Source organism: Equus quagga, chromosome 1 (genome assembly GCF_021613505.1).
Source record: "Equus quagga isolate Etosha38 chromosome 1, UCLA_HA_Equagga_1.0, whole genome shotgun sequence".
Taxonomy (NCBI): domain Eukaryota; kingdom Metazoa; phylum Chordata; class Mammalia; order Perissodactyla; family Equidae; genus Equus; species Equus quagga.
In genome coordinates, this window is record NC_060267.1 from 90,506,054 (window position 1) to 90,521,934 (window position 15,881).

General features: G+C 41.6%; 1 protein-coding gene across 19 annotated transcripts in view; it reads right to left on the minus strand.

Annotated features, from left to right (window-relative positions):
• Positions 1-15,881, minus strand: part of FNBP1 (formin binding protein 1) — a 119,080-nt gene that overhangs the window by 45,378 nt on the left and 57,821 nt on the right. For all 19 annotated transcript variants that reach the window (XR_006885563.1, XM_046641800.1, XM_046641923.1 and 16 more), the window contains exons 5-6: positions 5,287-5,349; positions 4,773-4,877 (exon numbers count right to left, since the gene is read on the minus strand). Coding sequence is in view for 18 of the 19 variants with exons in the window: in XM_046641800.1 (XP_046497756.1) it covers positions 4,773-4,877; positions 5,287-5,349 (168 nt within the window). In the remaining variant the exon portion in view is untranslated. The remainder of the gene's footprint in view (positions 1-4,772; positions 4,878-5,286; positions 5,350-15,881) is intronic.

A 15,881-nucleotide genomic window follows, 5' to 3' on the forward strand; every position in this document is an offset into this window, starting at 1 on the left:
AGTTGCCATGAACAAGTCAACAGAAACAACAAACTGAAGAATCAGGCCCACAAAGATTGTAGATGCTGAAATTCATCAAATAGAGAATATAAAATCTGTGTTACTATGTTTAAAGAAGTAAACTACGGTACAAAAGTGTGATGAAGTGATAAGAAAATAAAATGAAAATACGGATTTTAAAGAGAACTAAAAGGAACTTCCAGAAATGAAAATGTAACAACTGAAATTAGAAACTTAATGGACGTGTTAAACCACAGATTAGACATAGCTTAAGAGAGAATTAGTGAAATGAAAATTGCATCTCAAAGAATTACATGGAACAAAGAAGAGAAAGACACAAAGAGATGGGAAATACAAATAAAAGTTAATAGGCATAGAGGATATAAAGTGGCAGTTTTAACTTCTACTTTATAATCAGAGTTCCAGAAGAAATAATAGAATGAGGGATAGGCAGGTGTCAGGAAATTCCGATCTGGAGTCAATAAGCTCAATGACTCAAAAGGAAGATAAAAAAAGGAATTCACACCTAGATACGTCATAGTGAAATTTCAGAAGAACAATGACAAAAAAATAGATCTTAATAGTTACCAAGAAGAAAAGGAAAGCTATCTTCAAAGGGTTAACAATTATTCTGACCTCTCAGCCACCGTGAGTTCTCAGCACAAATGAGAGCCAGGAGACGTAGGTAGATCCTCCAGGTGCAATAGAGTCTCCCTAGGACTCTGTATACAGAGAAATCAGCTTTCAAGAACGAGAGTGAGGTGAAGATGGTTCCAATCAGACAAAAACTGAGGTTTTACTGTCATAAATCTCTGCTAAAGGAACTTCCAAAGGGTGCCCTTTGGGAAGAAAAAATAAGATCCCAGGTACAAAAGAAGTTGTGAACAAAGAAAATCAAATAATACTTATAGAATTGTATAAAATTATTAAAGCCTAATTTGAGTAGTTGAACCAAAAATATTCAAAAATAAATTGCAATCGTCCAGGAAAGCTGCTTTTGGTCAAGTGTTGTTTGGGAGGACATCAGTAAAGATGCTGATTTACGTTATGGTTTAGGTTGAACACATACGTTAAAATGTTGAGGCCCCCCAACAAAAGAACAGAAATAGAACGAATACATAACCTCCAAAAGACAAGAGGGGCAAAATGGAATGAAGAAAGTAAAACAAAACAAAAATTTCAAAAGACAAGAAGACAAGAAACAAACAATGTCAGAGTAAGAGGGAAAGAGATATAGAAAAAGTGAGACCAAAAAAAAAAAAAGAGGTGGTATATATACTTGGACCCAAACTCTCCAGGTATACGTGGATCCAGACCTCTCAGACTGGATTAAAAAGAAGTCCAGCCATATATGCCTTTTATGAGAGACACATCTAAACATGAGGACAAAGAAACACTCAGACTCAAAAGCATGGGAAAGATCTGCCAGGCAAATGCTAACGCAAAGAAAGAGCTGGTAAACGTCAGGTAAAACAGACCTCACAGCACAGAGCACGACGGCAGAAAGATCACTACACGCTGAAGAAAAATTAAATCACATGAAGATGTTACAATTCTAAGCTTTATTTTTTGATAAAATAACTTTACCATAGAAGAGCAAAATTGGCAGAAAGTGACAAATCTTCCACCATTATCATCATCATAGCTAACTTAGGGAGCACCGGCACTGCCATAAATGGCTTGCAGTGCCTTGTACATATTAACCCAACTAAACCTCGCATCAACCCTGTTCTGTGTTCCCACTTTACAGACAAAGAAAGAAAGGACAAAGAAGTGACACGTCTTTCTCACAAAATGTTACAACAAGCTGACAAAAAATCCTTAATAATGGGAACATTTGGATCACCGGCGGGTTTGATCTAATGAAAATATGTAGAACTTGGCAACCAAGAAATGGAGAATACCCATTCTTTTCATTTACTTATAGGACATTTATAAAACCTGACCATGTACCGGCCACAAAGCAAGTCTCAACAAACAGAAAAGGCTCAAAGTCAGGCTTTCCACAACCACAATGCAATTAAATTAGAAATCAATAGCAAAAAGATAAGTTTAAATATGCCATCAATTGGAAATTTTAAAATATGATTCTAAATAAATCATAGGAGAGACTAAATAGTGAAAGAAATGAAAAATATCTGGAAGTGAACAATAATAATACTATATAAAACAGTACTTAAATGGGAAATTTGTTATTTAAATGCTTATAAAAAGAAGAAAAGTTGAAATGAAGTGAGCAATTGAAGAAAGAAGTTTTCCAAAAGGCAATAGAATAAATCCAAATACATTGACAAAAGAGGAAGAAGAAAAAGAAACTAAATGAAATAGAATAAAAATAGAATAGAGAAGCTCCACAAACACAAATTTCGGTTCTTGGAAAATACTAATAAAAATGATTTTAGAAATCTGATTTTAATAAAAGGTATAAATAAGCAATATTAGGAAGAAATTAAGGGCACACAACAATGTACGCAGCAAAACTTAAGGGGAGAGAAAACTATGGGCAACTTCTGCCCAATAAATTTGAAACCTTACAAAGAAACAGATATAGTCCCAGAAAAAATAACCCACCAGGACCAACCGAAGAAAAAGCAGACGATAAAGGCACCAAATCAGTAGTTAGAAACTTTCCCAAAACAAATTATTACAAAACATTTCAGGAACAATTTCATCTCACATATATTATTTCAGAAACCAGAAAAAAGAGCAACTTTCCAAAACGAGTAAGTAAAGCAAACTAGGAGAGATAAGAAAGAAAAATTATAGACCAGTTTCAATGAATATAGATGTAAAAACCTTAAGTAAAATATTAACAAAACAAATTTAGCTATGTATAAAAAAAATAATACATCATCATCTAGTTGGATTTGCCCCCGGAATGCTAATTTGGTTCCATATGAGAAAAGTGATTAATGTAATCCATCACATTAATGGATTAAAGGAAGCAGAAAAAAGTATTGGATGATATTCAATATCAAGTCAAGCTTAAAAAAAACTCTTGGAAAAACACAAAGAAAAGGGAAATCCCTTAACCTGCTAAAGGGAATAGTAAAATCCTGCTTAGTGGGGACACATTTGAAGCGCTGTCTTTGTAATCAAGAACAAGATAAGGAAGTCCCCAAGGACGGCTCTGCCAGCACAATGGAGGTCAGAAACAGCAGAGCAAGATAAGAAAAATAAACACAAGGCATAAGGATTTAAAAAGTAGAAATAAAACTGCCATTATTTGCTGGTGATAGGACTGTCTCTACCGAAAACCCAAAAGAGAAATAAAAAGAGTTTAGCAAGGCACCTGGGTGGGGAGAAAAAGGACGAAGTTAGGGAGGGGGACATCAAAGGCACCAATAAGACTTTATTTCTTAAGACAGGCTGCAGATTAGCAGGTGTTCCTTTTGCTATTCTTCTTTACATTGTACAGAGATAATATATACTATTTTTTTAAAGAAAAGCCTCTGAAACGTAAAATCCCTTTTATTAGCAATAGTTGGATGTTTTAAAGTTTTTCTCCCCCTTTAGTTGTTTGTATTTTCAGATATTTCTACAACGAGCGTGGACAGCTTTTATACCAAGAAAAGACCACTAAAAGTTATTTCTTTTAAAAAGTCTTTCAACAAATAAAAATCACTCCAGTTTTACATTGAGGATAACAAAATATATTTGATAGAGAATGTGTACTTTTGTGCTAGATTTGTTTCTGTGACACACACACTGATTTCACCTCATTTAACCCAAACAGTTTTATTGGATAAACTTTGGGTCTATCTATTTTAATTGCATAACCTTTTAAATACTTGGAGGAGCTGGCTAATTTAATGAGAACTTATGACAAATTTATGGTGATTTATAGTACACTTACCAGCAAGTTAGTATATATTTTGGTAAAGTCAACATCGCCACTCAAGATCAAATATAGATACGAGATAGTGTATTTCAATATCTTAGGTAATTTTAGAGGAAGGCAGACTAATATATATACACAGTCTTTAAGCAAGGAATCTGGGAGAATTGGGCAAATAACGAAATAACTAATTCACACAATTTTCAAAGTAAACCCATCTCCAACTCATCTGGCAGAAGTGAAAGAAATCTATGAAAACAGCCCTGGGCAGTAATGAATGAACACTGTTCCTCAACTGCCTCATTTTGTTTACACTATATTGATGACCTTCCTAACAAGAAAATTCAGCTTCTAGGGAAAACACACATATCAACCACAAGAAGAGCCAGTACCAGCTTTGAAATGCTCTTCATTGCCAGCACAAGTCCATTTGGAGAAAGGCTTCTGAGAGGACTTGTAAAATGCCTCAACTACAACCTGTCAGCAACCTGAAGGAATCAACCAGAAGTGAGGCCAAGCCGTGGGAGGGAGTCTCTTTATCTTTTTAATGGAAGCATTCAGGAGCAGCCAAGCTCTTCCCAGATGGTGCTGAACGTCTGCTCCAGCTTTCAAGGGGTTCACTTTTTCTTTGAAAAGCCATTAAGAGAAAGCCACAATCTCCGGAAACCGCCCTCCCACGGTCCCTTCAGGGTCTACGTCTCCCTGTTACCATCCTGGTGAGTAAACAAAGCGATAAATTGTTCAAATCATGACACGAAGATTCCCCAAATTTTAGTTTCTGGTTCCCAGGACAGGTGACACAAAGGGAAAACGATCCCAAATTGAGTGGTCTTTTGTGGTTGCCTCAGAAAGGAGAACTAAGGACAGTCAGTCTGGGAGGATGTGTGTCGAACAGTAAAAAAGGAAATGAACGGAAGGCTCACTTTCGCCTCACCTTTTCGACATCTGCTTTTGTAACGTTGATGTCCGCATCCATTTTCTCAAAGTACTGCTGTGCTCGGTCAGCCTCTTTGCAATCCCGCTCAAATCGTCTTTTACTCTAAAAGCGAAGGAAAAGGGTGGCAGGGAGAGTAATTATTAAAGAGGTCATGAGATTTCTAGGAGAAAACACGATTTTATCTAAACCTCCAAAAGACCATTCTTCTCTGAACTGATTTGTTACATGTCATAATTTCACAAAGTTATTTTAAAATCTGCATTTATTCCCACCCAAACTGTCTCCTCTTTGCTCTTTCCATATGATTTTTAGAAAAATACTCTACTTGAGCTCTTTTGGCTCAATGTTTTACTCTAGATAATGGTTTCTAGAAACAAATTCAAATGAGAAAAATCTCTAAAGACATTTCTTAAGTGTCTTTGTTTTGTCCTTACTGATTGATTCAAGCTTAATTTAAATTCAAATTAGAAGATCTATAGAGACATTTCTTGAGCTGTGTGCTTTCACTTACTGATTCGAGCTGCTTCCAGCAGGTCTCTATGTGTTGCTGGGCCTTGCGGCCCTCGTGAAAGTGCTGGAGGTGGAAAAACACACCACGATTAGTACCCCTGCTCCCCACATTAACACACGAGAAAAAAACTCATTCACTTAAACAACATCCAAATATTGACTACCTAGCACGTGCGCTCCAAGGAAATTTAAGAGTTAAAAAATAAAGGAGAAATGAAAAAAGAATAGTCATGGAGTCAGTTCCCTTTAAAACTTTAGATACAATAATAATGAATTCTGAGACTTACACACTACTTGTGAAAATGACAGGAATGTGTTCTTAAGACAGCAGTCACTTAGATCTTTAACTGCTTTGAGATGTAATTCACGTACCCTACGACTCATCCATTTAAAGTGTACAATTCAACGGCTTTTAGTATAGTCACAAAATGATGCAACCATCACCACAATCAATTATAGAATATTTTTATCACCCCGAAAAGAAACCCTGTCCCTCTTAGCTGTCACCCTCCTGTTCCCCATCCTCCCCAGCCCTAGGCAACCACCACCCTACTTTCTGTCTCCATAGATTTGCCTATTCTGGATGTCCCAGGTGAATGGAAGCGCACAGCATGAGGTCTTTTGTGACTGGCATAATGCCTTCATTATTTCATAATATTCACTTAGCATAATGTTTTCCAGGTTCATCCATGCTGTCACATGGATCGACACCTTTTTTTATTGCTGAGTGATATTCCATTGTATGGCTGTATACCACAATTAGTTTACCCATTCACCAGCTGATGGACATTTGGGTTCTTTCAATTTGGTGCTATTACAAATAATGCTGCTGCAAACATTTGCATAAAAGTCTTGTGCAGACAAATATTTCCATTACTTAGATCTTTTTAAACTTAAAGATAAATTCACCTCCTCGCTATCTGCAAAGGCCCTGAGGCAGGTATGTGCCTGGTGTTGACCAGCAAGGACACCAGAGGGCTAGACCAGGGTGAGCCTCAAGAACATTAGGGGATGGGGTCAGAGAAGAAAGGGGCAGACCGTGTCAAGTCTTGTAGGCTTTCTGTCTGAATGAGCTGAGGAGCCATGGATGACTCCGAGTACAGACTATAGAAGTGCCATGATAGGAAGGAAGGTTCCAGATGGGAGGCACTCTCCTCCCCTGGAGATGATGGAGACTTGGACCACGGGGCAGCTGTGCAGGTAGGGGGAGAGGGTCAGACGCTGGAGGTCCTTTGATCAGGAAAACACTAGGACTTGCTGGTGGATTGGATCAGGTGTGGGCTGAGCTGCTGAGAGGTCAGGGTGACTCCGAGGCTGTTCTGACCGGCGTGGACCACGTGAACGGCTCCCTTTCCCCCTGGTTCCGATTTGCCACGGAGCGGTTCTGGCACAGAAGAGGGCAGGGATTTATATCTCCAGCTTCCCCTCGCTCAGATGCTATGGGTTGGCTGGGTTCTCCGACCAAAGGCCACAGCTCTGGTCAAGCAGCCCCCACAGCTAATCTATGAAGTTCTTGTAATGCTCTCCCCGCCCTTTGAGATCTGGGGACCACAGCAGCTCCCCACCACGATTAGCCCCAGGGTACCACACCACCCCTCACTGCTTTTCCTGAACCCTCTCCACAACGTCGTAAATGCTCCTTTTAATAAATGACCTTCCTTCGATTACTGGGCTTGAATGTGCTGTCTGTTTTCTGACTGACAAGGTGCGCATTGGTGGCAGGGGCGCGCTATGTGCTACGGAGGAGACGGGAAGGTGAGAGAGAGCAGAAACGAAGAGGCCCCCTCCCCTCAGCACAGCCTCGGAGCCCTTCATCTTACCCGGCTGGGCCCTAGGCTGAGCAGAGTCACAAAAGACAGCCGACTGCTGGGAGGCCAGGGACGAGGAGACGAAAGCAGATTCTTTTTTTTTAAGAACAGTGCTCCTTTCTAAGGGAACATTCTCTTGTCTCTTGTTTGAGGTTGTGTTTCACTGTTTGAAGCGCCTCTTTACAGAAGTTTTATCCATCCAGCAATTTTTTGGTCTCTATGAACTCGAGAGGAGCCCCTTGGGGCTTCATTTTTCAAGTCTCATAATAGACACAGGGATAAAACAGAAAAGAGATCGAGTCTAAGGTAGGAATCGACAAGCGAGGAAGGATCAGGCCAAGGGAGAAGAGGTAGGGCTGAGGGCAGAGTCAGGACAACCTCGAACGCTGGAGGAAGCGCCGCACAGCACGCGGGCAGGCTTTCTGAAAGCCACATCCATCACTTCAAAAAAGCATGGAGCGAAGCAGTGAGGGAGGTGCTCAGGGGAAAGAGGGACGGGCAGACGGGGAGGCCGAGGGACAGGCTCAGGGCGACATGAAGGGTTGGCTGTTGGCTGTGTCCTCCCAGCGAGGCCCCTTCGGTCCTGAAGTCCCTCCTCCATCCACAAATGTGCCTTTCCCCACTGGTCAAGAGGACTATCCCCATCTCGAGAGTAGGACCGTCATGTTCTGTAGTTTGCTGAAACCATGTGGTCACTCCCCCAAATTTTACTTGGAGATTCAAAGACAGACATGAAAAGAAAAATGAAACCTCGGCGCCAAATTCAGAGCTGTGCTCTACGTTTACGCTCCATCTCTACAGCAACTCTTAAAATGAACGTTTCCACCCAACGAAAGCTCCCTTACTGCTAGGGCGGTCCTGGGTGGAGAGAGGATGCACAAGAACACGTGGAGAGTGACGGACACGGCACGGAAGGTCGACTCGGCTTTACTACCAAAGGAAACTTCTCTGACGACAACAGTCTTCAAAAAAAGGCCATATTCTGGAAGCATGAGGGACGACTTCGACTGAAAACCTACATAGTACATTCTCCCGCCACTTCTTCATTTAAATGTTTAATAATAAACATGCATTTATTTTTCAAGCACGGCGTGGACGCTGACTTTACTGGTGAGCTTTCTCCCATGAGACAGCTCAGCCACAGTTCAGCTGGACTACAGTAATGATCGGAAAACTACACTTGTGAGCATAACATTTCATGTGACGCAAGGAAAAATCCAGGCGTCGGTGATTTTCCTTCTAATCTTTCTCTCCTCGTCTGTGTTCCTCCAAAATTTATTTGGCTACAACACACGCAAAAAAAACTTTGTGCGGCTTGATCCCTTAGGAAATTAACGGAAGGAACAAAAGCCTTCCTTGGGGTTCGGAGCAGACATGACCTAGATAGCAGCGGTCATTTGTATCCAGCTCCATCCTCCCTCCTTGAATCAGAAAAGCTATTTTAACAGTCACCAAGTTAAACACACGAGCCGGCTTCCCAGATGTGTTTGTTGTTTATTAATCAACAATGGCAAAACATTTCTTCGCCGGACAGTGAGCAAGTGTGTCTCTAAAAAGTGTGCCTCCGAGCCCTAAAGAAAGAGGAATTGTTCTCTAGAAAAAGATAATAAGCACTTCTTGTGGAGCGCTGGAGTGAAGTCATCAGGGCTCGGTTCTCCTATCAGAGGGGAGACGGGAAATGCCATCTCTGGAGACGCAGAAAAACGCTCCCTGCTTTCTGCGGTAATAAGATGCTTTCGCTTCTCTTCAAACATAATAATAGACTTTTTTAAATGCCTGATGGTATCTGGGGTGACAGCTAAACTTACCGACTTTCATTTCAACTTTTGGTTGAACCTTAAAAATATACAGATGACATTTCTACAAATAAAATCACCCTTAAAAATTTTGTTAGAAATTTCCCAGTGACCAGAGGTAGCTGAGATAAAAATCACAGGGAACCTTAAACAAGCAAGCATTAACTGAAAGAAAAACTACAATGACCAAACTTCTAAGAAGATTTTACTGCTCTGGAGGAAATCAAATTTAGGCTGAATAGACAAACTGAGATTGCTCCTGATTCACACCCTACAATTAGGGATGAGAGCTGCCCGTTTGTACTATATGTACGTGTGTGTATATATATATATATATATATATTTAATTTATATACATTTTAATTTTTAAAACTACATAAAAATGCAAAATATGGCATTGATGTAAGAACAGCCACTTCAAAAAAAAAAAAAGGTGGAAAAAAAATAAAAGAGTGAACACTCATCTGAGGACAGTCAGCCATCTGGAATTTTAAATAAAACTCAGATTCCACAGACGAAAACAAAGGCACACAAAGGCTGGAAAAGGGCAAAGAAAAAAAGCAGCTTCCAGAAAATATGTCTGTGACAAATACAATAATGGCCTCAAAACTCACAGTGGGGGTGGTGTGGACACCAGCAGTTTCTAAGCGTGACTTGGGATTAATTAACGTAACGACAAATCTGTGAGGTGCAGATATTTACGTGGACCGTGTAGGAAAACTGAAACACCTTCAGGCCTGTTCAAGCGAGCATTTCACTCCTCCATTAAAATCCCAAAGCATAAACCCAGAAATGTCTGTGACGGGAGTTACGCTCTATTTTTACAAAGTAAGGCCTATTTTCCCAAATTCCTTTGTAATAAAAATGCCTTCTCAATGAACTCGTTTCAAGTCCCTAAAATGCCCACCTCCCCGTGTCAGGCTCAGCTGCTTCCCTTCACCCCAACACTGACCATCTGGGCACCGGGCAGGGGACCCTGCACACGGCCCGGGTCCAGGCCCAGAAGCATAGGCCAAGCTTCCTTCACTTCTCCCCTGGCGTGCCTCTCCCTCCCCCCTCTGACCTCGTTATTCTCATGCTGGCTTTCGCTACCCAGAACTCTCCACATCCACAATTTACCTCGACTCCAGCAGTCTTTCATCTGTTCTTCACAATAAGCCCTTCTTTCGCATTCCTCAAAATTCTAATTCCTCTGAAGAATCCCAATTAGCTCTTAGGATGAAAGGATCTTAAAATGATCAATACTAAGTAGCGAATGACTCACGTCCCTCACTTGATCCCTTCTGAGGGCATAAAGCTGTTACTTCCAAACCCAAACTAGGAGGATCACAATTAATAAGAGTTTTAGATAGAGTGCCAGGTTGATGGGTGAAGCTTTAGAACAGGAACACTTCCCTGGGCTGAAAGGCCTTAAAATGTAATTCAACCATTCATTCAACCCATGTTCATGGCACGCCCGCACGCGCAGGGCGCTGCTGCAGGAGGAGGAAAGCAGTTCGAAGAAGACAAAGACCCCGTCCTCTAGAAACGTAGTGGACACAGTGGTAAGAGAAAGAGGGGAAGGGAACACAGAAGGAAGGGGTGGGGGGTGCAGGCGGCATTTTAGGTAAGGTGGTCTGGGATGACATTTGAGTTGAGACTTGAACAAAGTGTAGGAGTAAACCTGAAAAGACCTGGGGAAACACCCTTCGGGCAGCGGGAACAGCAAATGAAGATGTTCCGAAGTGGCAGAGGGCTTGGTGTGTTCAGGGAAGAGCCAGATGCCAATGCAATTAGACCGGGATGAGGGGTAAGGCAGAAGTAGGCAAGGGCTAGACCATGAGTGGCTTCTCAAGCCACGTGAGCACCATGGAAAGCTACCGGAAGATTTAAGAAAGGAAGTGACACCGTGTGATTGTATCATTGCAAGATTGCTCGGGCTGCCGTGCAGACAATGTCCTGAATGGGGGCAGGAGTGGCAGGGGACCAGGGAGGAGGCTGCTGCACTTGCCTGAGGGAGAGCTGGTGGAGACGGGGAGCTGGACCACTGGCTACGGGGCAAGCCTGGAAGCAGAGAGAGGATTTAGGAGACGGAGGACAGCCCCCAGGTGAGATAGTGAGGGGCTAGACTAGGGATGGGCGTGGAAGAAGTGCTGAGGAGAGTCTGGATTCAGAACATCTACTGAAGGCAGAGCCACCAGGACTTGATGTTATATAGAAGATGGGGTGTAAGGAAAAAAGAAGTCCTGGATACCCCATGTTTTTGGCCAGAACAATCAGGTTAAAAAGAAGTCCTGGGGCTTGCCCAGTGGCACAGCAGTTAAGGGCACACGTTCTGCTTCAGCAGCCCAGGTTCACCGGTTCAGATCCTGGTGATGCGGACGTGGCACCGCTTGGCAAGCCATGTTGTGTCAGGCATCCCACGTATAAAGTAGAGGAAGATGGGCACGGATGTTAGCTCAGGGCCAGTCTTCCTCAGCAAAAAGAGGAGGATTGGCACTGAGTTTAACCCCGGGGCCAATTCTCCCAAAAAAAAAAAAAAAAAGGAGTCCTATTTACTGACTGGAGGAAATGCAGATTAGAATGGGGCACGAAAAAGGAGTTTGGGGAATCCAGAGTTTGTTTTTGGATGGGTTAACAGGTCCAGTGCATTGCACAACTCTGGGGCAATCATTCACATTGTGGCTGGGGTCCAGGGCCTCCAATGACTGGCGCGAGGGGTGAGGCTGCATCAGACACCTAAGGGGAGATGTCAAATAGGTGACAAGATACTGAGAGTCAGGTGGGACACAAAACAGTCAAGTGGTTCTCACAATTCTTAGAAGAAAACGAAGGTCTCGTTTCAACTCATAAGGAAGAAACAGAAAACCCAAAGTCACATATCAAATCCATGAAATCAAGGACAGAATCTAAGTATTCTGATAACTAAATACGTTATCCCATAAATGATAAAGTAAAATTTCTTTGGTTCACCAGACCAATGGTTTTACAGGCAGTAGAACCACAGTGGTGACAGGCCCTTAACTAATAGAAAACCCACTATCTCATGTTCTTTCAAAACAAAGGAGACACAAATCGAAACACACCTCGAGATACATTAACCCAGGGGATCTTAGTGGGTGTTCTGTCCGTGTGACACAAGCAAAAGACCAACTAGTGAAAGATAAAAGGACTTCTTGCTTTTTGATTTACTTAAATAAATGCCATAACACCAGTAAGGAAGAACTGCCATTGAAACCCACTGCTCCTTTTTCCAGATCATGAAATCTAAAACCCGTCTTGGTTTTCTTTCTACAAGTTTTGGCTTTATAACAGTATGGTATCCATAGTTGCATCTCAGTAGGACTGAGTACATCAGAAGTAGATTTGTGATTAGCTCGATCATATATAAGCTCCCTTTAGTTTTTGCTTTGCTTCATGCTAAGTTTTATCTATCTGCTGTAATCTCTTATTAAAAAAACATGTTCCAAACATACTGGAGTCAGTCCATGCTGCAGAACTGCCTCATACGAAATTAAGCCTTTTCATAAGGTTCATAAATAGGACCCGTCCAACAGCGAACTTTAAGAAAAATGTTATAGCTTTTAGTATCAATTTTTAAACATTCCTGAAATCTCAAGAAAAAACAATTTTAAGGGTCAATTCTAATGGTGTGGGTCTTGTAAGCATTCTCTGAGGTTTATAAAAATTTCAGTGCGTCACTGAAGGTATTGTATAATTGTTTCCTCTAGAAGTCTTCAGACAACCCCTGCCAAAAAGTGATTCTGCTCCTGGCCAACCCTCTGTGATGAACCACACTTTCCACCTGCTGGGAGACGTTTACTCGGAGCTTCCAGTAAATGTTGGCCGGAACCTCCTGGTTCCTCTTCTGGAGCACAGACCTCCATAAATCCCTCATAGGCGGTTGGTGGTGATCATTGAGGATAACCTCAGACACACTCAAAGGCTGGAGCTGAATCAAACAGTCTCTCTAAAATTCTTTAAAAACTTGATTCAATGTGCAAAAATCGCTAATAAGAGTGTATTCATCATATATAGTTCTTAAGGAGGACTATATCTGAAACAATTCTGAATTACCCATGTCTCAGATAAGCCAATTCGCATCCAAGTTAGTGACCTGGGAATCTCATCTCCACTTCTGTTAAAGACCATTAATCTTATAAATAGCCAAAGCTTAATCAAGAACCATAAATCACGTACGCTTTCCTCTCATATTCTCGTTTCTGGGAATTTAGCTTGGAGAAATAATCCCCACTCTACACAGAAGGAAAATAGCTATAAAAGTGAAGAGTTCACTGCAGTATTGTTTATACAACTAAATAAATAAATAATCAGAACCTGGTAATAGCCTATAGTTCAAATAATAAAGAATTAATTAAGTGAATTATAATAGTGTTAGAATAACACATAGCCACTAAAATTCTAATTATTATAATTATATGTTTTCATGTAGAAATATGGAAAATATAGATTAAATGGGGAATAAGGAAAAATATAAATTATATCTATACTAGGACTAAAACTCTTAAATATTATATATATCTCTATTTATAGAGATATATAAAGAGAGGGCTATAGATATATAGATATTTATATCAAGTGAGACAGCTCTCTCTCTATATATATCTATATATCTACAAGTGACATCCAGAAGGAAACAGAAAAATGAGGATTTTGATTTATAAAGATTGTGAGTGTCTGTTCTTTAATTCCGAGTTTTAGTAACATTCTTTAAAGAATTTGGCAACTAACACATGAGTCACGGCACCGCCTTCCCGCCCCCACAAAGGGAGAGTAAATAAAAGAAAAATAAGTTCTTTGGGTATGTGGTCAGCTTGAAGAGATGATGGATGTTGTGTTCACTGTAAATTTGCAGAAATCTAGGAAAATCAGGCAAGCATAAAATTTCCAGATTTTACTCATTAAAACTAATCATGTTGGCTTATAAAGAACTGCTGATTTCCCAGTTATTTCTCCTCATTATCAGTGAACACCAACAAATCCCAGACATTATCACAGAGTACAGATTTATTGATGATTTATGTTTGCAAATAAAAGACTGAATACAAAGCAAAGGAACTGGCACCGTGTATGTGGATTTATATTCGCCCCAGAGACGGGTCGCTGATCCATTATCTCTAACGAGAAGGTGAGCATCTTGCCAAAAACACAGCCGCCGGAGTGGAGCCCCTTCAGGGAAGAAGTTAAGAGGCACCCCATCCGTCTTCCAGGAGCGCTCCTGTTCCTGCTGAGAACTACTGCTCAGATGGCAGGCGGGGAAGAGCCTGAACGCCTACGCTCTTGCAGAAGGCAAGTCAAGGTTCTCTTGGAAAGAATTTACTTTTAAAAAATCAAATCTTTTCATCAAAACGAGCCTACAGATTTGTGTGTCAGGACAAACACTGGTTATTCCAAATATTATGTGAGTGGGCTGCATTGCAACATGAGAATATAGTATCTGTAGAAACTGCTGCATAAAAAATCATCTTCTCTCCTAAAAACGCGAACAGCAAGCACTAGCCTGTTTTCCAATCGGAGGTTTTAAGACTTGAAGCTCGAACAGCTTGTTCATTGCGGTGTGGCCCCAAAGGCAAGGAGAATGTCTGCCTTTCCCACGACCTTACTTTCTTCTACTTCCTTTCAATTTAATACAAAAAGGGAAGGAAATCTCATCTTTTGCATAGTGAGCTATTTTTCACCATGCACACTCTTGTTAGAGATTCATCTATTCAAACACAGCAAAACCTAGAGGAAAAATAACTTTCCATTAGTATTCTGAACTCAACTTGGAAATACTCTACATGCAGTAACAGCTTCAGCAGTAATCCTGTAAATTCTAAATCGTCCTTTTGGGCAGACAGGATTCCACCACTGTATCAAACGGCCCAAAAGGTATTATACTGATGTTAATAAAGCAAGACATTATTTCCAGGCAGCCATGAGAAATAGCAGCTGGACCTAAACTTCTTAAAGCAGCTTGTTTTCAATGCCATCCACCAATTCGACACATTTAGAAAGGTCATTTTAAATGCACTGGACCATTACGGTCAGGATAGACGGTCACAAGGAAGACCGTATATGCTACTGTTTTCTGTAATAAACCCTGATCAAAAAGCTCTGGGGTAGAAGAGAGATCTCGTACTGAGAAACAGGATGCCCATGACAAGACGTACTGGGCGCGCAGTGCCTAGATTTCCATATCCTCGAGCGGTGATAGGTGGTTTGCGCTTGTCTTCTCCCAATCCTCCCTCCAGCTCTGTAGGGTGGTTGCGATCAGTTACAGACTCAGAACTGGGAGCTCAGAGAGTTTTCATGACCTGCCTAAGGTTTCACAGCTGGTGGGCTGCCAGAATCCTCAGCCCACCTGTTGAACGGAAGGCCCGTGTCCTTTCCTCTCCTCGCCCAACAGCCTTGTATGGAGCTGCAGGTCTGTGGACACACCACTGGTTTTGGCTCTCCCCTCTTCTAAGGAAGATCTGAGCACACTGTCAGCCCCTCATGGCAGCGCAGCAAAGAGGCAACTGGATTTGACGTCAGAAGACCCAGATTTGAGTTCTAGCTTTGTTGGGCCACTTCTGCCAATAATTAATGTCACCAGAAAGTGGAAGCGATCACATTCTATTGTGGTTTTCAGAGTCATCCTTACGAAAATTAGATCATTTACTAAGAAAAGTCAGGGTAGCCAAAAGTGAAAGCTCTAAAGGAGAAGTATTGGTTAGTCTGAGCCGGTCTCGGGACCCCTGTTCTAAGGCTGACTGCGGGCGAAGGTGTTCACCCTATTCAATCTGGCGTGCTCCGATGTGAGTTAAAGAGAGCAACTCAGTGGAAACAAAAACATGCGTGCGAACACGTGCTGCCCGGCGAGACAGGCTGTCCGGGTATGAAACCCAGCTCCACCACGTTCGTGACAGCCCTGACTCTCCCCGCTTGCTGCCTCCAGGCTCCTCGACTTGAGTGAAATGTGTAAGATCCTGGTCCCTCCTCCCCAAGGGACACTGTGAGGACTAAATGTA